Source organism: Stenella coeruleoalba (genome assembly GCF_951394435.1).
Source record: "Stenella coeruleoalba genome assembly, chromosome: 5".
NCBI classification, from domain to species: Eukaryota; Metazoa; Chordata; class Mammalia; order Artiodactyla; family Delphinidae; genus Stenella; species Stenella coeruleoalba.
The window spans coordinates 1,136,859-1,157,320 of record NC_137150.1 but is presented as its reverse complement, the minus strand read 5'-3'; the positions used below and the strand labels follow the sequence as shown (position 1 = coordinate 1,157,320).

At 41.9% G+C, this 20,462-nt stretch overlaps 1 protein-coding gene across 12 annotated transcripts in view; it reads left to right on the top strand.

Moving 5' to 3' along the window:
- The window catches only part of LOC307186445 (uncharacterized protein), a 439,601-nt gene that overhangs the window by 234,844 nt on the left and 184,295 nt on the right, over positions 1 to 20,462 (top strand). For all 12 annotated transcript variants that reach the window (XR_013828323.1, XR_013828324.1, XR_013828325.1 and 9 more), the window contains one exon: positions 7,115 to 7,213. Coding sequence is in view for 1 of the 12 variants with exons in the window: in XM_079921495.1 (XP_079777621.1) it covers positions 7,115 to 7,168 (54 nt within the window). In the remaining 11 variants the exon portion in view is untranslated. The remainder of the gene's footprint in view (positions 1 to 7,114; positions 7,214 to 20,462) is intronic.

Below are 20,462 nucleotides of genomic sequence, written 5' to 3'. Positions count from 1 at the left end.
TACATTTAGGCCTTTAATCCATTTTGAGTTTACTTTTGTGTATGGTGTTAGGGAGTTTTCTAATTTCATTCTTTTACATGTAGCTGTCCAGTTTTCTCAACACCATTTATTGAAGAGGCTGTCTTTTCTCCATTGTATATTCTTGTCTCCTTTATCAAAACTAAGGTGACCATATAGGCATGGGTTTATCTCTGGGCTTTCTATCCTTTTCCATTTATCTCTATTTCTGTTATTGTGCCAGTACCATATTGTCTTGATTACTGTAGCTTTGTAGTATAGTCTGAAGTCTGAGAGCCTGATTCCTCCAGCTCCGTTTTTCCTACTCAATATTGCTTTGGCTATTCGGGGTCTTTTGTGTCTCCATACAAATTGTGAAATTTTTTGTTCTAGTTCTGTGAAAAATGCCTTTGGTAGTTTGATAGGGATTGCATTGAATCTGTAGATTGCTTTGGGTAGTAGAGTCATTTTCACAATGTTGATTCTTCCAATCCAAGAACATGGTATATCTGTTTGTAACATCTTTAGTTTCTCTCATCAGTGTCTTATAGTTTTCTGTATACAGGTCTTTTGTCTCCTTAGGTAGGTTTATTCCTAGGTGTTTTATTCTTTTTGTTACAGTGGTAAATAAGAGTGTTTCCTTAATTTCTCTTTCAGATTTTTCATCATTACTGTATAGGAATGCAAGAGATTTCTGTGCATTAATTTTGTATCCTGCTACTTTACCAAATTCATTGATTATCTCTAGAAGTTTTCTGGTGGCATCTTTAGGATTCTCTATGTATAGTATCATGTCATCTGCCAACAGTGACCGCTTTACCTCTTCTTTTCCGATTTGGATGCTTTTTATTTCTTTTTCTTCTCTGATTGCTGTGGCTAAAACTTCCACAACTATGTTAAATAATAGTGGTGAGAGGGGGCAACCTTGTCTTGTTCCTGATCTTAAAGGAAATGGTTTCAGTTTTTCACCATTGAGAACGATGTTGCCTGTGGGTTTGTCGTATATGGTCTTTATTATGTTGAGGTAAGTTACTTCTATGTCTACTCTCTGGAGGGTTTTTATCATAAATGAGTGTTGAATTTTGTCAAAAGCTTTTTCTGCATGTATTGAGATGATCATATGGTTTTTCTCCTTCAATTTGTTAATAAGCTTTATCACATTGATTGATTTGCATATATTGAAGAATCTTTGCATTCCTGGGATAAACCCCACTTGATCATGGTGTATGATCCTTTTAATGTTCTGTTTTATTCTGTTTGCTAGTATTTTGTTTGGAGATTTTTGCATCTATGTTCATCAGAGATATTAGCCTGTAGTTTTCTTTCTTTATCTGGTTTTGGTATCAGGGTGATGGTGGCCTCGTAGAATGAGTTTGGGAGTGTTCCTCCCTCTGCTGTATTTTGGAAGAGTTTGAGAAGGATAGGTGTTAGCTCCTCTCTAAATGTTTAAAAGAATTCACCTGTGAAGCCATTCAGTTCTGGGCTTTTGTTTGTTGGAAGATTTTTAATCACAGTCTCAGTGTCAGTGCTTGTGATTGATATGTTTATATTTCCTATTTCTTCCTGGTTCAGTCTCGGAACGTTGTGCTTTTCTAAGAATTTGTCTGTTTCTTCCAGGTTGTCCATTTTATTGGCATATTGTTGCTTGTAGTAATCTCTCACCATCCTTTGTATTTCTACAGTGTCAGTTGTTACTTCTCCTTTTTCATTTCTAATTCTATTGATTTGAGTCTTCTCCCTTTTTTCTTGATAAATCTGGCTAATGGTTTATCAATTTTGTTTATCTTCTCAAAGAACCAGCTTTTAGTTTTATTGATCTTTGCTACTGTTTCCTTCATTTCCTTTTCATTTATTTCTGATCTAAGCTTTACGATTGCTTTCCTTCTGCTAACTTTGGGGTTTTTTTGTTCTTCTTTCTGTAATTGCTTTAGGTGTAAGCGTAGGTTGTTTATTTGAGATGTTTCTTGTTTCTTGAAGTAGGATTGTATTGCTATAAACTTCCCTCTTAGAACTGCTTTTGCTGTATCCCGTAGGTTTTGGGTTGTCGTGTTTTCATTGTCATTTGTTTTTAGGTATTTTTTGATTTCCTCTTTGATTTCTTCAGTGATCTATTGGTTATTTAGTAGTGTATTGTTTAGCCCCATGTGTTTGTGTTTTTTACAGATTTTTTCCTGTAATTGATACCTAGTCTGATAACATTGTGGTTGGAAAAGATACTTGATATGATTTCAATTTTCTTAAATTTACCAAGGCTTGCTTAGTGACCCAAGATATGATCTATCCTGGAGAATGTTTCATGAGCATGTGAAAAGAAAGTGTATTCTGTTGTTTATGGATGGAATGTCCTATAAATACCAGTGAAGTCCATCTTGTTTAATGTATCATTTAAAGCTTGTGTTTCCTTATTTATTTTCATTTTGGATGATGTGTCCATTGGTGAAAGTGGGGTGTTAAAGTCTCCTACTATGATTGTGTTTCTGTTGATTTCCTCTTTTATAGCTGTTCACATTTGCCTTATGTATTGAAGTGCTCCTATGTTGGGTGCATATATATTTATAATTGTTATATTTTCTTCTTGGATTGATCCCTTGATCATTATGTAGTGTCCTTCCTTGTCTCTTGTAACAGTTTTTATTTTAAAGTGTATTTTATCTGATATGAGTATTGCTACTTCAGCTTTCTTTTGATTTCCATTTGCATGGAATATCTTTTTCCATCCCCTCACTCACGGTCTGTGTGTGTCCCTCAGTCTGAAGTGGGTCTCTTTTAGACAGCATATATATGGGTCTAGTTTTTGTATCCATATAGCCAGTCTATGTCTTTTTGTTGGAGCATTTAATCCATTTACATTTAAGGTAGTTATCGATATGTATGTTCCTATTACCATTTTCTTAATTGTTTTGGGTTCGTTGTTATAGGTCTTTTCCTTCTCTTGTGTTTCTTGCCTAGAGAAGTTCATTTAGCATTTGTTGTAAAGCTGGTTTGGTGGTGCTGAACTCTCTCAGCTTTTGCTTGTCTGTAAAGGTTTTAATTTCCCTGTCAAATCTGAATGAGATCCTTGTTGGGTAGAGTAATCTTGGTTGTAGGTTTCTCCCTTTCATCACTTTAAATATGTCCTGCCACTCCCTTCTGGCTTGCAGAGTTTCTGCTGAAAGATCAGCTGTTAACCTTATGGGGAGTCCCATGTATGTTATTTATTGTTTTTCCCTTGCTGCTTTTAATATTTTTCTTTGTGTTTAATTTTTGATAGCTTGATTAATATGTGTCTTGGTGTGTTCCTCCTTGGATTTAGCCTATATGGGACTCTCTGTGCTTCCTGTACTTGATTGACTATTTCCTTTCCCATATTAGGGAAGTTTTCAACTATAATCTCTTCAAGTATTTTCTCAGTTCCTTTCTTTTTCTCCTCTTCTTCTGGAACCCCTATAATTCGAATGTTGGTGCGTTTAATGTTGTCGCAGAGGTCTCTGATACTGTCCCCAATTCTTTTCATTCTTTTCTCTTTATCCTGCTCTGTGGTAGTTATTTCCACTCTTTTATCTTCCAGGCCACTTATCCGTTCTTCTGCCTCAGTTATTCTGCTATTGATTCCTTCTAGAGTATTTTTAATTTCATTTATTGTGTTGTTCATCATTGTTTGTTTACACTTTAGTTCTTTTAGGTCCTTGTTAAACATTCCTTGTATTTTCTCCATTCTATTTCCAAGATTTTGGATCATCTTTACTGTGATTACTCTGAATTCTTTTTCAGGTAGACTGCCTCTTTCCTCTTCATTTGTTTGGTCTGGTGGTTTTTTCCTTGCTCCTTTACCTGCTGTGTTTCTCTCTCTTCTCATTTTGCTTAACTTACTGTGTTTGGCGTCTCCTTTTCAAAGGCTGCAGGTTCGTAGTTCCTGTTGTTTTTGGTGTCTGTCCCCAGTGGCTAAGGTTGGTTCAGTGGGTTGTGTAGGCTTCCTGGTGGAGGGGTCTGGTGCCTGTGTTCTGGTGGATGAGCCTGGATCTTGCCTTTCTGGTGGGCAGGACCGCGTCCGGTGGAGTGTTTTGGGGTGTCTGTGACCTTATAATGATTTTAGGCAGCCCCTGTGCTAATGGGTGGGGTGTGTTCCTGTCTTGCTAGTTGTTTGCTATAAGGTGTGCAGCACTGTAGCTTGCTGGTCATTGAGTGGAGCTGGGTCTTGGTGTTGAGTTGGAGATCTCTGGCAGAGCTTTCACTGTTTGATATTATGTGGAGCTGGGAGGTCTGTGGTGGACCAACGTCCTGAACTCGGTTCTCCCACCTCAGCGGCACAGGCCTGACACTTGGCTGGAGCACCAAGACCCTGTCAGCCACACAGCTCAGAAGAAAAGGTAGAGAAAAAGAAAGAAAGAAAGAAAGAAAATAAATAAAATAATTAAAGTAAAAATTTATTTTAATTATTAAAAATAAAAAAATTCAAAAGTAATAAAAAAAGAAAGAAAGAAGAGAGCCACCAAACCAAAAAACAAATCCACCAATGATAACAAGCAGTAAAAACTATACTAAAAAAAAACAGAAAAAGGACAGACAGAACCCTAGACAAATGGTAAAAGCAAAGCTATGTAGAAAAACTCACACAAAGAAGCATACACATACACACTCATAAAAAAAGAGAAAGAAAAAAAACCTATATATATATAAAAAAGGAAGAGAGTAACCAAATCAATAAACAAATCTACCAATGATAATAAACTCTAAATACTAAAGTACGATAAAGCAGAAACAAATCAGATGCAGAAAGCCAACCCCAAGTGTACAGTTGCTCCCCAAGTCCACCACCTCAATTTGGGATGATTCGTTGTCTATTCAGGTATTCCACAGATGCAGGTACATCAAGTTGATTGTGGAGATTTAATCTGCTGCTCCTGAGGCTGCTGGGAGAGATTTCCCTTTCTCTTCTTTACTCGCACAGCTCCTGGAGTTCAGCTTTGGATTGGCCCTGCCTCTGCGTGTCGGTCGCCTGAGGGCGTCTGTTCTTCGCTCAGACAGGATGGGGTTAAAGGAGCCGCTGATTCGGGGGCTCTGGCTCACTCCGCCCGGGGGGAGCGAGGGGTACGGATGCAGGGCGAGCCTGCGGCGGCAGAGGCCACTGAGACGTTGCAACAGCTTGAGGCGCACTGTGTGTTCTCCCGGGGAAGTTGTCCCTGGATCCCGGGACCCTGGCAGTGGCGGGCTGCACAGGCTCCCTGGAGGGGGAGGTGTGGATAGTGACCTGTGCTCGCACACAGGCTTCTTGGTGGCGGCAGCAGCAGCCTTAGCGTCTCCTGCCCGTCTCTGGGGTCCGCGCTGATGGCTGCGGCTCGCACCCGTCTCTGGAGTTTGTTTAGGCAGCACTCTGAATCCCCTCTCCTCGCGCACCTGGAAACAATGGTCTCTTGCCTCAGTAATTATACCTCAGTAAAACTGAAAAAGAGAAAACAAAAAAAATTTAACTGATTTATCTGGAAAATGAACTTTGACATAGGAGTTGGGATTTCTGCAATTGGTTTGCCCCATGAGATTGTGCCCTGGAGCTGGGGTTGGGGAAGCAGAGTAGACATTTTTTGGGTTCACCACAGTACAGGGTCATGATGATTTTACTTTCCTCTTTGTATATTTTTTTCTCTTACTCTGCCTTTTTTTTTTCTGATTTTTTTCGCATAACTAATGTCTTTAACTTCTCCACAATTTTCATTCATTAAATGTCTTGCCACTTGGGTGTTGCAGCAATAAAGAGCATTCTAGCTAGAATTCTTTCATCCCAGACTGACTGTGACCTGCGGACTTTGTACACTGCCCCTTCAGTCTCATTATCAGCTTAATCAGCTGGTTTCAACGGAAGCTAGTGTCCTTTTCTTCTACTGTGTGAACACAAGGAGTGGGAAAAGCAAAAGCACGTTTTCATGGCTTTCTACTCTTGCTCCTTCTCATGCTACCCAGATGCAGTGGCGAAGCAGAAGGGGGTGGGATGGGCTCCTGTCAGCAGCCTTCCATCCCTCAAGGACCAGCCAGGTCAGCTTTAGCAACTGTGCCAGTGGGTTGTGAGTGAGCTAGAGAAGGAGGTTCTATCTATTCTCAGGGTGTCTGGGGGAGACAGAGCCAGGGGGCTTGCCCATCTCATAGGATAGTCAAGGAAAGCCAAAATTGTTAAGAATGGCCAAGAACTCAGGGAGTACCCTGGGAAAGCAAACATAATCCACCAGTCCTGTCAGATCACATTACTAAGGGCCGTTATAGTCTTACATTTTGAATATATCACTTGTTGTTAAATAAAAACAGGTTGCACCCGTCTTCTTGTATCTTAATCCCGGTAGGCTTTGAGCAGTTGGGATCCAGCATGGCGACTGTGCATCTATAAGTATCCCATAAGCCATCCAGTGAAGCTGAGTGGTTATTTTTACAATATTAACACATTTAATTTACACATTGCTATATTTTATTATAAACACTACCAGCCGTGTTGTTCTTTTTAGACTACAGACTCAATGAGTCCAAAGATTAACCCCTTTTTAATGTAGTTTTTAAAATAGTTTTGAAATCAAATAATATTGCAAGTCTAATAATCCAAAAGAGAGACCGTCAGATCCTCCCATTCTCACCTCTGAGTCGAGCCACTATCAACTCTTAGATTTTCTTTGGATATTTATCTCCATATCTAATATAATTATACTGCTACCTTTTGATTTTCTACTAAGAGAGAATTTTATTTTCTTACCTGCTTTTCCTGACCCCCGACTAAGACACAGACATGTTCTCTCTTTGTTCCTCTCAACCTGTCTCCCTCCTCAACCCTCCTAACACAGAACATTCAGATCATAATATTCTGTTAAATCAATAGTGTGTGTCCACTGTTATACCTGTGTAAATAGTACTCCCTGCCGAGCTGAACTGTGTAATATGATTGCATTTCCTTTCTTCTACCCCCAGGTATTTTCCCCTGGACCTTTAATAATTTCTTCATTTTCCCTGTTGCTTAATCTTTTGCTGTCATTAATTCTGTGCTTCCCCCCATCTCTGCCCTGGATGTACAACTCTCCTCCATGCAGCCCAGCACTGCAGCCGCCTGTCACCTGCATTTGCTCTGGGGAAGTCTGTGCTGACTGTGTCCTCTTGCTCCATCCAGGACTTGTTCCTGAGGTCGCTGCCCAGCTGTCATCCAGGGACTGTTTTCTTCTGATGCTGGGATTCCTGGGAGAGCAGAATATTAACAATATCTTGGAAGGTAAATGGATTCTTTCAAAACTCTCTCCCTGTCATTGTTGATGGTCACTGAGAAGCCTCAAGACCTAGACCATAAATACTAAAAGCATGTTTTATCAGAGGCAGTAGGACATGTTCATTCATAGTTGAAATGGACAGAAAAGAAAAACTACCCTCATGTTATACTTTTCCGTATTATTATAGCTTGTTGACCATCTATATTTAGTATTTCTATTGGGTTTATCCAAGTGTATTTCTCCTTTATTCTTCCTTCTGATCTTTCTTTTATTTCTTCAATGCTGTGTACCCATTTTCTTTTATATCATTTCTGTGATCTATTTGATCTCTCTACTAAGACCTCAAGGTTATCAGACATCTTTTACACTCCTTCAAACTTTTCAACCATCGATTAAATTAGCAAAGCTGAAAATAAATGAAAAGTTTAATTAAACACGTTTGTATATGCATACAATGAATATAAACATTTTAGGTACTATATTGAGTTCAAAATAGCATGTGTTTAAATAAGCACATCATCAACATTCCAAGTTGAATTTTAAAAATTTAGAAAGATACATACTCAGAGATGCATACGTCCTTATAAAGTTCTTCCTTACACCTATTAATGTCAATGTTTATCAATGAACAGATGTGACTTTTAGCAATATCATTGGATGCTTACCTGCCCATTGACTGAAGTGCTCATATGAAGTTCACCCCTGGCTGAATTTACAACAGTATAATTAAACTATACCAGTGCATACAAATGTATCAGTATGGAGAGACAGGCTTGACAGGCATCACACTGATGGAGCATTTACTATGTGCTGGGCCTGGTTCTGCTGTGTCTATGTTAACATAATGAGCTCTTATTATAATCTTTTGAAGTAAGCATTGTTATGGCCTCCATTTTAAAGACAGAAAAACTGATGCTTAAGTGACCTGTCCAAAGCCACATAATTAATAAAATGGTAGAACCAGTGTTCTAATCCCTGTCAGCCTGACCCACATTGGGAGCTCTGGGTAGACTACACTCCAGAGAAAGTGTCAGAGGGACAGGAACCTGGGACTCGTGACGGGGTCTGGTATGCAAAATGTTAATTTTCAAAGACCACATCATGACCCATGTAGATACGAACACGCTTTTACATGTCTTTTGGTGAACATATGCACACATTTCTGCTTGGTCTACCGGACAGTGAAATTATATTAGGTCATATAGAAAAGGTACATTCAAATTTGCTGAATGCTGCTCAAGATTATCCTAAAGGACCAATGGATACTCCTTTCATCAGGAATACTTGGAATTTCCAGTCAGGCCCCATCCTTGTCAGCAACCGAGACTGATTTGTCGACAACTGATTTACAATGTCCGTGTCAAATGCCTTTCTCATGTTACCCATTTTGGTGGATTGTCAATGCTGTCTCTTTGGAGTTTTAGTTTGCATTTCTCTGATGCCTTAATGAAATTGAACGTCTTTTCACATGTCTGTTGGCCACTTGGACTCCTGCTTTTGTGAAGTGTTTGTCCTGACCTTCTGCCTATTTCGCAGTTTGGTTGTCTGGGTGATAGTCAATTGATTCTAGATTATAGTCTGGGGCCATATTTTTAAGAGCAAGGAACAATCCCACTACTGTCCGGCTATACATCTTCCCTGTATATAGTAGTTGCAGCTTATTGAGTATAACTGAGTCATTTCACAAAGTTGCCTAGGGAAAAAAATGCCTCTCCACCTTCCTCTAGAAATTAAAAGCTGTCATAAATGATATATATTTTTGGCAAATGGTATTGAACACCTGGCATGTTAGTGGGGCATTTTCTTCTATCCCAATGGCCATATGCTCCCAGGTGACAACTTTGCGAAGGCTTACCCCTTAGACAAATGCTGACCTGTTCCCACTTGACATATGGTGAGTGGTAGGTGGACCCTTACTGCCCTGTGGGGCCTCTGCTCCCCACTGCTTTCCTGGAGCAGTCAGCATGCCTCTGGGCATATGCCTATGGAAGCCTTACAACAGTGACACTTGGTTTCCTAAAGGCAGCAAGAAGCCCAGCCCTTGTCAATGTCTGTGCCAGAATTTCTTTACATGGCACACATTGGAAATGACCTTATAAAATCAGAGGTTCAAGTGTTGTTTTATCATTAAAAGGCAAGAGTAGAAATAATAAGGACATTGGTGGTAAATCTATATGAGTTGCTCAACCTCTGTGAGACTCAGATTCCTTATCTGTGAAATGGAGGTAATTCTACCGGACTGACTTTTCCAGGTTGTGGTGAAGCTAGAGATATTGTATGCAGCATGCCTAATCTGGGGAAGTGTTCCAACGGTGAACAGAGGGCACAGGTCTTGCTTCAGTGATCTGTGCTGCATGACACACCGCACCAACACTTAGTGGCTTTAAAGGTCCTCAAGAAGCCAAAGTCAAGGTGTTGGCTAGCTGGCATCTATCTGGAGGCTCGGGGGGAAGAAGCCACTTCCAAGCTCATTTGTGTTGTTGGCAGAGTCTGTTTTTGTTTTCCCTCTCAGCCCTCAAATTGCTCTTCTTCTGCTCCTAGTCTAGAGAGCTGAACTTGATCTTGTAGGCAACGAGGAAGTGGAACCCAGCCTGTAGACTACGTCAGTGTGCTCCCAACTGCCGTATTTGTATCTCTACGCCTGGGGACTCTTCTGGAGCCTAGAAAGGCTTCTCTGGCTGTGCCTGAAAGTCAAGAAGAATTACGGGTATAAGTCTCCTTAGCCACTGGTTGAGCAGCCCTCAACCACTGACTGATGGTAGTGTATAAACACCCCAGATCCTTATGTAGTGTCTCAGTTTCCTAGGACTTCCACAACAAAATGCAATACACTGGGGGCCTTAAAACAGCAGAAATGTATTCTTTCACAGTTTGGGAGGCTAGAAGTTCAAGATCAAGGTGTTGGCAGGGCCGTGCTCCCTCTGAGACTCTAAGTAGAATCCTTGCTTGCCAGTAATCCTTGGCTTGCCGCTGTATCATTCCCACCTCTGTCTCCATCTTCACAGGGCTTTCTTCCCTGTGTCTTCACGTCGTCTTCGTGTAATGACACCAGTTCCATTGGATTAACAGCCCACCCTGTTCTAGTAGGACCACATCTCTACTTAACTAATTCCATGTGTAATGACCCTATTCCCAGATGAGATCACAGTCAGAGGTCTTGGGGGTTAGGACTTCAGCATCTCTTTCTGGGGACGTAATTCAGCCCATAACACCTAAGGTGGGAACATTCTTTGGTATGAATGCTATACTGTTGCCCAGAGTCTCCACAGTGGTGAGCTCTGGTTGCCCCCTCTGGTGCCTTGCTGTATAACTCTCTTGTTGGCAGTCTTCCCTTCCCCCATCACTTCCTACTCCCCCGTAGATGTTTTCTTTGTGTCCTAAATAAACTTTGTATACTGGAGTCCTTATCTCCGAGGACACACACACAAATAATTTGTTTCTGGGGAAACCCAAATAAAAATAATAAAAATAATGACTTTTTTTAATGGTGGGTTGACCCATTCAAAACTCGCCTTTTGGACTTTAGTTGACACTGTAACAATGTTTGGGGTTATATGGGCAGCACTTAGAGTTTACTGGAGTTAAACAGAAGCAGAGTGATACCATATTTATTTCCATTCTGGACTGGAGAGAAGAGAAACAGGTCCTGTTGGTACACAGGATGGTGTCTTGTTCCCTAGAAATCCTGTTGGTACCTGCTTGTCTAATTAGAACACAAGGTTGCACATCTCCAAGCACACTGACAAATGGCTTTGAGCCCTTCGTTATATTATCTGAGATTTATTCTGTTTATAAAAACAGCCCTGTAGAGGTTCAGCTATGGTTAACTTAAGGATCATGCATTTCTGTGGATTAGCCTCGGAGTTTCTTATCCTCTTAGCCTACCTACAGATTGCTAAACATGTAATTTCCAAAAAAATGTTCCTGGTTGCAATCCCTCCATCAATTTGATTTGGCACTTACGAAATACACTGCAAGGAGTTGTTATTTCAAAGCAAGAAAGCAGAAAACAAATTCTTATTCCTTAAAAAAAAAAAAAAGCAAGAACAAGAATAACAGGAATAACCATTGCACCATCAAAGGCGGTCATGGTGTGAAATCCAAGTGTGGAAAGGGAGTGGCAGGTTAAGGGCACAGTGAGGTTGAGTCCACAGCTTGGTCTCTGTCTCCTGTGCCTGTCAGAGAATTACTCAGGACTCATTGTGAATGAATGGTCAGAAATCCCTTTTGGTCAGAAATAGGAGGAATCGTTTGTGACAACCTTGAAACTAAGATCTAGAGGAGTGAAGAAATATGTAGTCACACTTTGACCCCATGTGATAGTTCTTTCTGATTTGCTTAGCAGCAAAGGCCTTGAGAAGCTGCTCCTATTTCCTTAGCCAGCTCTCCCGCCATGAATGGAGCCCTGTACCTGCAAGGTCATGTCTGTCGGGCACGGTATCTGAGATCACGACTCTCTCATTTCCCAGGTGTGAGGCCTTAGCTTTGGAGCAGGGGTGCGGGGCCTGCTCAGAAAGTTTGGTTTCTGATGAAATGTGCTGGTTCTGTACTGCCCTGGCTTACAACTCCTGCACTTGTAACAGCCATTATATCCTGTGTCGTGGTCCCGTGTGGTTCATTTACATATGTATCCTCAACTCCTAGCAAAGATTCTTACCCTTAGGAAGGGCTCAATACACGTTTGCTAAATAAATGAATTGCTTAATCCCTGTACACAAGCAGCCGAGAATATCTGACGCATTCCTGTCTTGGGTGGTGAGGGTAGATGTATTTAAGGCTGATCCTTTTGCTGGCCACTTGTTGTAACATTTATGCCCACAGTAGCCCTTGAAATGCATGGAGCTACTAGATCAACAATCAGTAGACACCCGGGAAACTATAGTTTATGTGTAGATAAAATATGTGTGGAAAATAGAGGTGGAGCAATTTTTTTTTTAACATCTTTATTGGAGTATAATTGCTTTACAATGGTGTGTTAGTTTCTGCTTTATAACAAAGTGTATCAGTTATACATACGCATATGTTCCCATATCTCTTCCCTCTTGCATCTCCCTCCCTCCCACCCTCCCTATCCCACCCCTCTAGGTGGTCACAAAGCACCGAGCTGATCTCCCTGTGCTATACAGCTGCTTCCCACTAGCTATCTACCTTACGTTTGGTAGTGTATGTATGTCCATGCCACTCTCTCACTTTGTCACAGCTGACCCTTCCCCCTCCTCATATCCTCAAGTCCATTCTCTAGTAGGTCTTTGTCTTTATTCCCGTCTTGCCCCTAGGTTCTTCATGACCATTTTTTTTTCTTAGATTCCATATATATGTGTTAGCATACGGTGTTTGTTTTTCTCTTTCTGACTTACTTCACTCTGTATGACAGACTGTAGGTCCATCCATATCACTACAATAACTCAATTTCATTTCTTTTTATGGCTGAGAATATTCCATTGTATATATGTGCCACATCTTCTTTATCCATTCATCTGTTGATGGACACTTAGGTTGCTTCCATGTTCTGGCTATTGTAAATGGAGCTGCAATGAACATTTTGGTACATGGCTCTTTTTGAATTATGCTTTTCTCAGGGTATATGCCCAGTAGTGAGATTGCTGGGTCATATGGTAGTTCTACTTTTAGTTTTTTAAGGAACTTCCATACTGTTCTCCATAGTGGCTGCACCAATTCACATTCCCACCAGCAGTGCAAGAATGTTCCCTTTTCTCTACACCCTCTCCAGCATTTATTGTTTCTAGATTTTTTGATGATGGCCATTCTGACTGGTGTGAGATGATATCTCATTGTAGTTTTGATTTGCATTTCTCTAATGATTAATGATGTTGAGCATTCTTTCATGTATTTGTTGGCAATCTGTATATCTTCTTTGGAGAAATGTCTCTTTAGAGCTTCTGCCCATTTTTGGATTGGGTTGTTTGTTTTTTTGTTATTGAGCTGCATGAGCTGCTTGTAAGTTTTGGAGATTAATCCTTTGTCAGTTGCTTCGTCTGCAAATATTTTCTCCTATTCTGAGGGTTGTCTTTTGGTCTTGTTTATGGTTTCCTTTGCTGTGCAAAAGCTTTTAAGTTTCATTAGGTCCCATTTGTTTATTTTTGTTTTTAATTTCCATTTCTCTAGGATGTGGGTCAAAAAGGATCTTGCTGTGATTTATGTCATAGAGTGTTCTGCTTATGTTTTCCTCTAAGAGTTTGATAGTGTCTCGCCTTATATTTAGGTCTTTAATCCATTTTGAGTTTATTTTTGTGTGTGGTGTTAGGAAGTGTTCTAATTTCATACTTTTACATGTAGCTGTCCAGTTTTCCCAGCACCACTTATCGAAGAGGCTGTCTTTTCTCCACTGTATATTCTTGCCTCCTTTATCAAAGAGAAGGTGACCATATGTGCGTGGGTTTATCTCTGGGCTTTCTATCCTGTTTCATTGATCTAGATTTCTGTTTTTGTGCCGGTACCACACTGTCTTGATTATTGTAGCTTTGTAGTATAGTCTGAAGTCTGAGAGCCTGATTCCTCCAGCTCTGTTTTCCTTTCTCAGTATTGCTTTGGCTATTCGGGGTCTTTTGTGTTTCCATACAAATTGTGAAAGTTTTTGTTCTAGTTCTGTGAAAAATGCCATTGGTAGTTTGATAGGGGTCGCACTGAATCTGTAGATTGCTTTAGGTAGTAGAGTCATTTTCACAATGTTGATTCTTCCAGTCCAAGAACATGGTATATCTCTCCATCTATTTGTATCATCTTTAATTTCTTTCATCAGTGTCTTATAATTTTCTGCATACAGGTCTTTTGTCTCTTTAGGTAGGTTTATTCCTAGATATTTTATTCTTTTTGTTGCAACGGTAAATGGGAATGTTTTCTTAATTTCACTTTCAGATTTTTCATCATTAGTGTATAGGAATGCAAAAGGAGCAATTTTTTTAAGTGTATGGAATATAGTTCAAATGTTCTTGCTGTAGTGGGTTTTGTTTTTTATTGTGTGATGTCAGTCCATACCCTCTTTGTCTAATTGTTCATTATTGCTGTTTTATTTTGCAATAAATCCTTTTGGTAACAGTGAGCTAAAGTAAAGGTTTATGATAATGAAAAAACATAAATAAATGAATTACTTAGAAATCTCCTAAGGCAAGGTACACGACAGAGGATAAAACCCTGAAGGGTGAGCTTAGAGCTGAATACGCACACAAAAGATGAGGCTGACCACCCAAGAGAACAAGCCCCATAATCAGATGCTAAGGATGTGAGTATGCATTTGGGAAATATGCAAATAACCCCTAAAGAGCCAAAGCTTTGTCTAGGTCTCTTATACTAGAGATGTGCTTATCAGCTGATTCTATTTACTTTGGGTGGGTCAGTGATGGTATTCTCTGAACAAGCCATCTGGGGAGTTATGAAGAAATAAGAAAAAGGAACTAGGGTGAAGAGGTCTCAGCAAATATGTTTTGCCCAGTAGTAAGGGATGCTCTGTATCAATTAGAGCTCAATTCCTAGTGAAGGTTGTTTTCGCAAAAGTATCTGTTTTACCCCGAGATGTGTGTGTGTGTGTTTAATTGACTGTTAACATCACAGTAAACAGTTCCACAGCCAACACCGCATCAGGCATGGGATGACTGTCATGCCTCTGGTGTGCTCTTCTGGTAGGATGCTTAATGGTATTACTTAAGGAGCATCATTAAGTGGTCCAGGTCAGAGCCATCCTGGGCCTGGGAGAGTGCTCCTCTGTACTGACTGCAGACTGAGCAGAGAGGCTCATTTTTTTCCTGGGTTAACAAATAAAGCAGGTGGCTAACATTGGCCTTAAAAGTTAGAGAGACAAAGCCTCTGTAAAGATAAGAGTGAAAGAGAATGTTATATGGTCACTGATGCAGAAACCAAGGATTATTTCAAATAGTAAACAGAAACCCTGAAACAATACAACTGCCTCTGTGGGTAGATCTCCCATTCTGCCCAATGTTGCACGGGCCTCGCAGCTAAACCTCAGCACAGTTCTGTCAGAGAGCTGTGCCCCTGTTTCAGAGATGAGAAAATAGATGTGAAATATGTTCCAGATCACAAACTTGTAAGAGGCAAAACAAAGATTCAAAACAAGGATCTGCAGGTCTGAAGTCTTTGCGGGATACTGCCACGCAGTGCCTTAGTACAGAAAAGAGCAGGACAAAGCTTTATTTGATGTGTCAGCAAGCTTGCAAAATGGAAGAGGAATCCAAACCAGAAAATTATTACAATAGAAGTTCAGGGTTGTTATCAGGTCCTTAATGATGAGCAACCTGGACTGGTATTCAAATCCACTGAATATTTTTAATGCTTGTAAATTAACAGCTCTATTTTTATCATTTAGGGATGCACACACTTAAAGCATCTCTCTCAGGTCTTATCACAGACACTGGGGATCCAAGACTGTCATCTCCAGAGCAGGCAAATCCGTGGACCAGCAGACGCCGATGCAGACGCTGTCAGCACAGGGCTTGTCCCTCTGTAGATGTTCTAATGTCTTCACCGAACAAAAGTTGCTGTCCTCAAGGAACTTTCAAAACAGCTATAAATCTAGGAGAGCAGAGCAGCCTCATCACATTTTTACCTGAACCCCTGCAATTTGTCACACAATGAGATCAAAAGGCTGCAGGTTATAAGGGACACGCAGCCGCTCTTCTCATATCCTGCATAACATGTCATCTGAGGTGGATGTGACAGGATAGGGTCTGTAGAGAAACCCTCAGAAAGACTTTATAAAAGGAATTGGCATTTGAACAAGTAAAACTAGCACTTGTGGTCTCATCAGGGCGACCATACTTTAAAAACATCCTTAATTGGATACAGGGTCATTGCAGAGGTAATTAGTAAGATGAGTTCATAATAGAGTAGGATGGATCCCTAATCCAATGTGACTGATGTCCTTATTAAAAGAGGATTGGGGGCTTCCCTGGTGGCGCAGTGGTTGGGGGTCCGCCTGCCGATGCAGGGGACACGGGTTCGTGCCCCGATCCGGGAAGATCCCACATGCCGCAGAGAGGCTGGGCCCGTGAGCCATGGCCGCTGAGCCTGTGCGTCCGGAGCCTGTACTCCGCAACGGGAGAGGCCACAACAGTGAGAGGCCCGCGTACCGCAAAAAAAAAAAAAAAAAAAAGAGGATTGGGACTTCCCTGGAGGTCCAGTGGTTAGGGCTCAGTGCTTCTAATGCAGGGGGTGCGGGGTTCAATCCCTGGTTGGGGAACTGAGATCCCACATGCCGTGCAGCGCGGCCAAAAATAAATAAATAAATAAATAAATAAGGATCTGTGGACACAGACACGCACACAGGGAGATCACCACGTGAAGATGAAGGCAGAAATCATGAAACGCGTTCTGTTTGTGGACATAACTTGCTCACTAGCTAAGTCAGGAAGAAATATCGTCCTCCCACTGCAGTGGCGGATATTACAAGTCTCCCTCCCTGCCCTCAACCTGGCCATGGCAGTTAGCAGACCTCACTCTCTCACCATAGGTCAGTGTTTGAGCAGCAGAAAACAGAAAGTGCCTGTAATCAAGCTGGAAGGAGCTGGTCCAAGTCTGAATTTACCCGAGGGGATCTTCAGAAAGGGCAGAATGAAAGCAAAGGTATGCAAATAGAGCCAGGCAGGGGGAAAGATTAAATGCTGCTGTTTGAATGCATAAACCCCTTCATGTTTAATAAGTACTCACAGATCTAGGAAGGAAAGTTTGAGAGAAAATAGTTATAAATAGTGTCTCAGCTGAGCAGCTTGTACCCTGAGGCCAGCACAGGACCTCTGTATTTATACTAGAGCAAGAGCCCTTGCTTTGATTTCTGGTCCAGTATCTTCATTTTCCCAGGCTTGGGCTGTTGTACCCGCCCAGAGCCCACTACTACTGCTTTCTGGTATTAGCATCTTGAGTTTCTTTAGGGAACCACTCTGCCTCCCAGTTACTCCAGATACTTTGGGTGAAACTGGCCTGTTCCTTGTTCCCGAATCCAGGAGTGGCATGTGACTCGGACCTGATCACTTGGCACGATCCACAACTGATCAGTTTCCTAAATCTGATTAGTCTGAGATGAGCCACGATGGTCCAAAGAGACTCAGTTGTGAGGTTTTTTTCTCCCCCCTAGAACTACTGAGAAAGAGACGCTCTCTTCCTGTCAGGCTTGGTTTCTGAGCTAGTGGGATTAGAGCAGGAATGGTGGGGCTTGGCCACCACAAGCAGGGGCCATATCACACAGGAAAGCAGAGTGCAGCAGTGGAGAAAAACTGAGCCCTGATGGTCTTATTTGAGCTTTTAGATTCTCACAGACCTGAAGTGAGCTTATCTCTGGGCTTTTTAGGTCTTATTCTAATAGATTATCTTTGATTGTTCAAGCTACTTTGGATGAGACCACTTTCAAAGAAAGAGATCCTGAGAGCTATCCTTCCCAAGTCTTTTCTAGAGATGAGATTTGTCCCTAAGCCTCACCCAACCTGCCTGGGGTCCTGCTGTCAGACCTCTGGGATGCTGAGGGCCTCCCTAAATCTTCTATCCTGGCCCTTTAGATCAGTGGTCTCCACAGAGGGTGATTTTGCCCCCAAGGGGACCTTTGGCAATATCTGGATACATTTTTGGTTGTCATAAAGGGAGTAGGTGGATACAGGCCAGGAATGCTACTAAACACCCTGCAATGCACAAGATAGCCCGCTACAAAAAAGAATTATCCAGCCCAATGTCAACAGTTGCATGTGATATTATGATTTACGATGTATATCTGGTTTTCGTTCCCATCTTAGCACAGAGCTCTTGGAATTTCTTTTCTTTTTTTTTTTAAATTTTACTGAAGTAGAGTTGATTTACAATGTTGCATTAATTTCTTCTGTACAGCAAAGTGACTCAGATATATATATGTGTGTGTATGTAAATATTCTTTTCATATTCTCTTCCATTATGGTTTATCACAGGATATTGAATACAGTTCCCTGTGCTATACAGTAGGACCTTGTTGTTTATCAGTTCTTTATATAATAGTTTGCATCTGCTAATCCCAAACTCCCACTCCATCCGTCCCCCAACCCTCCCCGTTGGCAACCACAAGTCTGTTCTCTATGTCTGTGAGTCTGTTTCTGTTTCGTAGATAGGTTCATTTGTGTCATATTTTAGATTCCACATATAAGTGATATCATATGGTATTTGTCTTTCTCTTTCTGACTTATTTCACTTAGTATGATTAGCTCTAGGTCCACCCATGTTGCTGGAAATGTCATCATTTCATTCTTTTTGATGGCTGAGTAATATTCGCAATTTCTTAAGTGCTGTAAGTGATAAAGTGGCCTTTTTTATGTTAATGAGGTGACTTTTGGAAAGCCCTTAGTAAGGTTGGAGGCTGGTTGTGAGGGGAACTTTCAGTCCCTCCCCTACCTCCCAGGCCCTCAAAACTGTGTGTCCCCAGTGTGGGAGGATTTGGTGAGGAGTTTTACAGCAATGGTTCAAGGGTGGGGTTGCTGATAAGGACCAGGGTGTGTGCAGGGCCTGGCTCCTTTAATCTGGCCTCAGGGGGTCTCCTGATGAGCTTCCTGAGGTCATCAAACTCTGACCTTCTCTGGAATGAAGAATGCTAACATCTTCCTTTTGTTGGGGTTTTAGTTCTGCAGAAGAACTCAAAGATATTTTTATGTGTACCCCTTGAGGGGGAACCAGGGCCCCGCCCCAAGGCTGCACTATTGTGTCTTTGCTGCTGCTCCCTTGTCTCTGCATCCCCTCCCTTCCCTGATCAACAGCTGTTTGAAAGACTTTGGTGCCCAGGAGCCCCACAGGGTCCTGCTCCGTTTCACTATGTGTAACATATATAAAAACAATAGTGTGTTTTTTCCTTACAATGATGCTGTTGAGAAGCTCTGCTTTAGATATTATAATCCACCTGTCTCGCAGACACTAGAACTCACCACCATTCATTAATACTTTATTCTGCAACCATATGTTAGGGGCCCTGCACCAATCACATTATGGTGTCAGGTATGCAGCCTGGTCAGGGCACCGTCCTCACTGTAAGGGAGCTTACGGAAGTATTGGACCCCACTGGCCTCTTCCTCTGACTGCTCATCTGAGCTAACCTCCGTGAACCGTAGACCCACCCTGGACCCTGATGAGTCGCAGGGTGTTGGATGTCTTGGACATGGTCCAGAATGGACCGGAGCCTCTTGTGTTGGATCGTGACAAGTAACATTCATCATTCCAAATAGCTATTTTTAGCACAGCAATGCACCACTTGTAATGGCAGTGGAGGATTTATCAGATTTTGAATGGTCTAAAAGAACTCGAGCTTTTCCAGTCTTTCCTTTTAGGTCTTTGTGTGTGTGTGTGTGTGTGTGTGTGTGTGTGTGTCTCATGGGGATCTTCCTCTGGAGAAGCAGGCCGTGAGCATGTCTTTTTGTCTCCACGATGTGGTGAGTGATGGACCTCAGTTGAGAGGAGACTGATTACAAATGTAGGGGCGTGAACGCAGACTGGTACTCTGTCTAGAGTATTTGTGGTGCATGATTTTGGAAACTGCTTGCTAGCGTCTGGGAGATAACCTCTCAAGGTGTCCCTTTAACATGATTATGCCAGCAGTGTATTTCAGAGCTCAGAAACTGTATTCACAGCACTGGATTTCTGTGTGTGAGTGAACAAAGGGCCGGGGAGGATTACAGGAGCGTGTGTTTGTCCCAGGTGAGTCAGATGGACAGAGCAGGCCGGGTGTGGACTGCTTTGTGGCTGCTATTTTGGAAAGCTGGTCATGTATTTTTGGCTTGGAAACCTCTGTTCTGACACGGTTCCCCTGGGGGACACACCACGGCTGCTGGGAGAAAGGGAAGCCCCAGCTCTGCTTTCTCATCAGGTCACCGCAGGCCACACAGGCAGGCAGACAGGAAAGCCCTGTTGAATTCTAGTCATAATCTAGAGTTTACATGGCTGAGGACTCCAGCTTAGCAGTTATTTTTTTAACCTGCGACAAAGGTGCCCTGGGGTCAGGCTGGAGGCTACGAAGGATCCAGCAGTGGAGACTGAGGAGAGGAGGCTGCAGGGACTGCAGACTAAGTGGGCAGGTCAGCATCACTGCTTCCGGGCGGCACGTCTGTGATCCAATGGGACAGCGGCGAGTGACCTGCTGGGCTTCCTAATTTGTCATCAGTAAATAGCTCCACATCCAGTGAAATCGGAGAAATAGTTCAGCCTCCCATGATTTCTGCAGAGCTGTAGGGAGGTAGGAAAAGGGGTCTTTCCAGGCCTTTTTAGGCCAGATCATTTGTTATAAGT